Source organism: Sciurus carolinensis, chromosome 11, assembly GCF_902686445.1.
Source record: "Sciurus carolinensis chromosome 11, mSciCar1.2, whole genome shotgun sequence".
Taxonomy (NCBI): Eukaryota; Metazoa; Chordata; class Mammalia; order Rodentia; family Sciuridae; genus Sciurus; species Sciurus carolinensis.
In genome coordinates this window covers 73,200,607-73,202,437 of record NC_062223.1, presented here as the reverse complement: position 1 = coordinate 73,202,437, position 1,831 = coordinate 73,200,607, and the positions used below count along the sequence as shown (strand labels likewise).

General features: G+C 41.8%; 1 protein-coding gene across 1 annotated transcript; it reads right to left on the bottom strand.

Annotated features, from left to right (window-relative positions):
- Nucleotides 1-530: 530 nt before the first annotated feature.
- On the bottom strand, nt 531-1,475 carry LOC124960778 (olfactory receptor 52E8-like). Its single transcript, XM_047519704.1, has one exon. The coding sequence runs from the start codon at nt 1,473-1,475 to the stop codon at nt 531-533; it is 945 nt and encodes a 314-aa protein (XP_047375660.1).
- Nucleotides 1,476-1,831: the final 356 nt, after the last annotated feature.

Here is a 1,831-nt window from a genome sequence, read left to right as displayed (position 1 = left end):
TAGAGAAAAATAATACATCACAAAAAATTCAAGAAGGCCTCAGCAAGGCATATCTTAAGAGTTTCTTCACTTCCCTGTTCTGAAGGCTATTTGAGGATATCAATTTCAAGGGTAAAATTAAGGTTCAGTCTTTTCCTACAGGATATGTAGACAAAACTGCTAACTGACAGCTAAAAATAGAAGTCATCTCAATGAATGTTGTAGATAAGTCAATGACAATATCTCTTGATAAAGCTGATAAAATTTAAGAAGGGAAGAGTCCTGTGGAAGCAAATATACAACAAACAAATTCATATGATAGTGAAACTACTATGAGGTAAATATATCACAAATCACTCAAGTCTGGTATCTTCTCAGCAAGTTTATTGAGGAGAACAAAATCTAACTAACGACAATAAATACTTCAAATATGACAAGTAGAAGATGTAGGGATTCCCAGTTCAAGAAAAAGGACTTAGGTTGTTCTAATTGTTTCGTCTAGTTTTTTTCCTAAGTCATGGAAAAGTGTAAAGAAGGAAGGAGTTGGCCTTCTAGATTTTGTGAGATGTCAAAATTTGAAGGACGCGTTCTCTGATTCTCTTGGTTCTTATACCATAGATCATTGGGTTCACCATGGGTGGAACAAGGAGGTGAATGTTGGCCACCAGGATGTGAATATGGGGAGCCACATTGTGCCCAAACCTGTGGGTGAGGAAGGAGAAGAAGGCTGGAGCGTATGCCACTAGGATGACACACACATGGGATCCACAGGTGCCCAGGGTCTTGAGCCGAGCCGCCTTGGATGGAAGGTGGAAGACAGTGTAAAGGATCACAGCATAAGAGCATATGATCAATATGAAATCCAAGCCCCCTGTGAGAAAGGCTGCAGTTAGGCTGTAGATTCTGCAGACCCTGGTCTCCGCACAGGCAAGCTTGATCAGAGCCATGAATTCACAGTAGGTGTGCGGGATGATATTGGTTCTGCAGTAGGGAAGCCACCGAAGCATCAATGGCTGAGGACTGAAAAGTAAAATCCCCCGGCAAACAATAGCCAGCCCCAAGTTCCTGATGACTCTGTGTGTCAGGACAGTGGAATGTTGCAGAGGATTGCAGATGGCCACATAGCGGTCAAAGGCCATGGCCAAGATGAACCCTGAGGCCATGCTACAGTGGGAATGAATGAGAAATACTTGGACGAGGCAGGCTTCAAAATAGATCTCCCTGTCATGGAACCAAAAAATACTGAGGATTTTAGGCATAGCGCTGGTGCAGATGATCAGGTCAGCCACAGACAGCATACACAGGAAGAAGTACATGGGCTCATGCAGGTTGGAATCTGTTTTGATAATGAAGAGAATGGAGAAATTGCCCAGGAGAGCACTCAGGTAAACAAAGCAGAAGGGCACTGATAACCAGGTGTGGACTGATTCCATTCCTGGAATGCCAAGGAGAAGAAAGATACTGGGATGGAAATTGGTATGATTTGAGGAGGACATGATGAAAGCCACAGGCAGTGATCAGCTCTGAAATGGTTTGAATTCTTTCACATTCCTCTGTCCACTCACATCCTGATGTCCTTATTTGTGAACTTACATAGAATTCTTGATAATATTTTTTACCACCCAAAGAAGCAACAAATGGGATCCAACCTGTAATTTCAGATTTTAACATTCCAACAGGAAGACCATGGTGCCCACCAATGATTGTATTTGCATGTGAGTACTACAGTTATAAAGTTATATGAACAGGCTGTTCCCATGACACAATAGATGAAGAAATTTACTCCACTTGAATGAGTCAAATGATTTCATAAACAAGGGGCTTAATCTTTTGTGGACCTTTAAAATAAAGA

Excerpts from the sequence above, each read along its gene's own strand:
- LOC124960778 (XM_047519704.1), bottom strand. The coding sequence starts at position 1,475 with ATGTCCTCCTCAAATCATACCAATTTCCATCCCAGTATCTTTCTTCTC.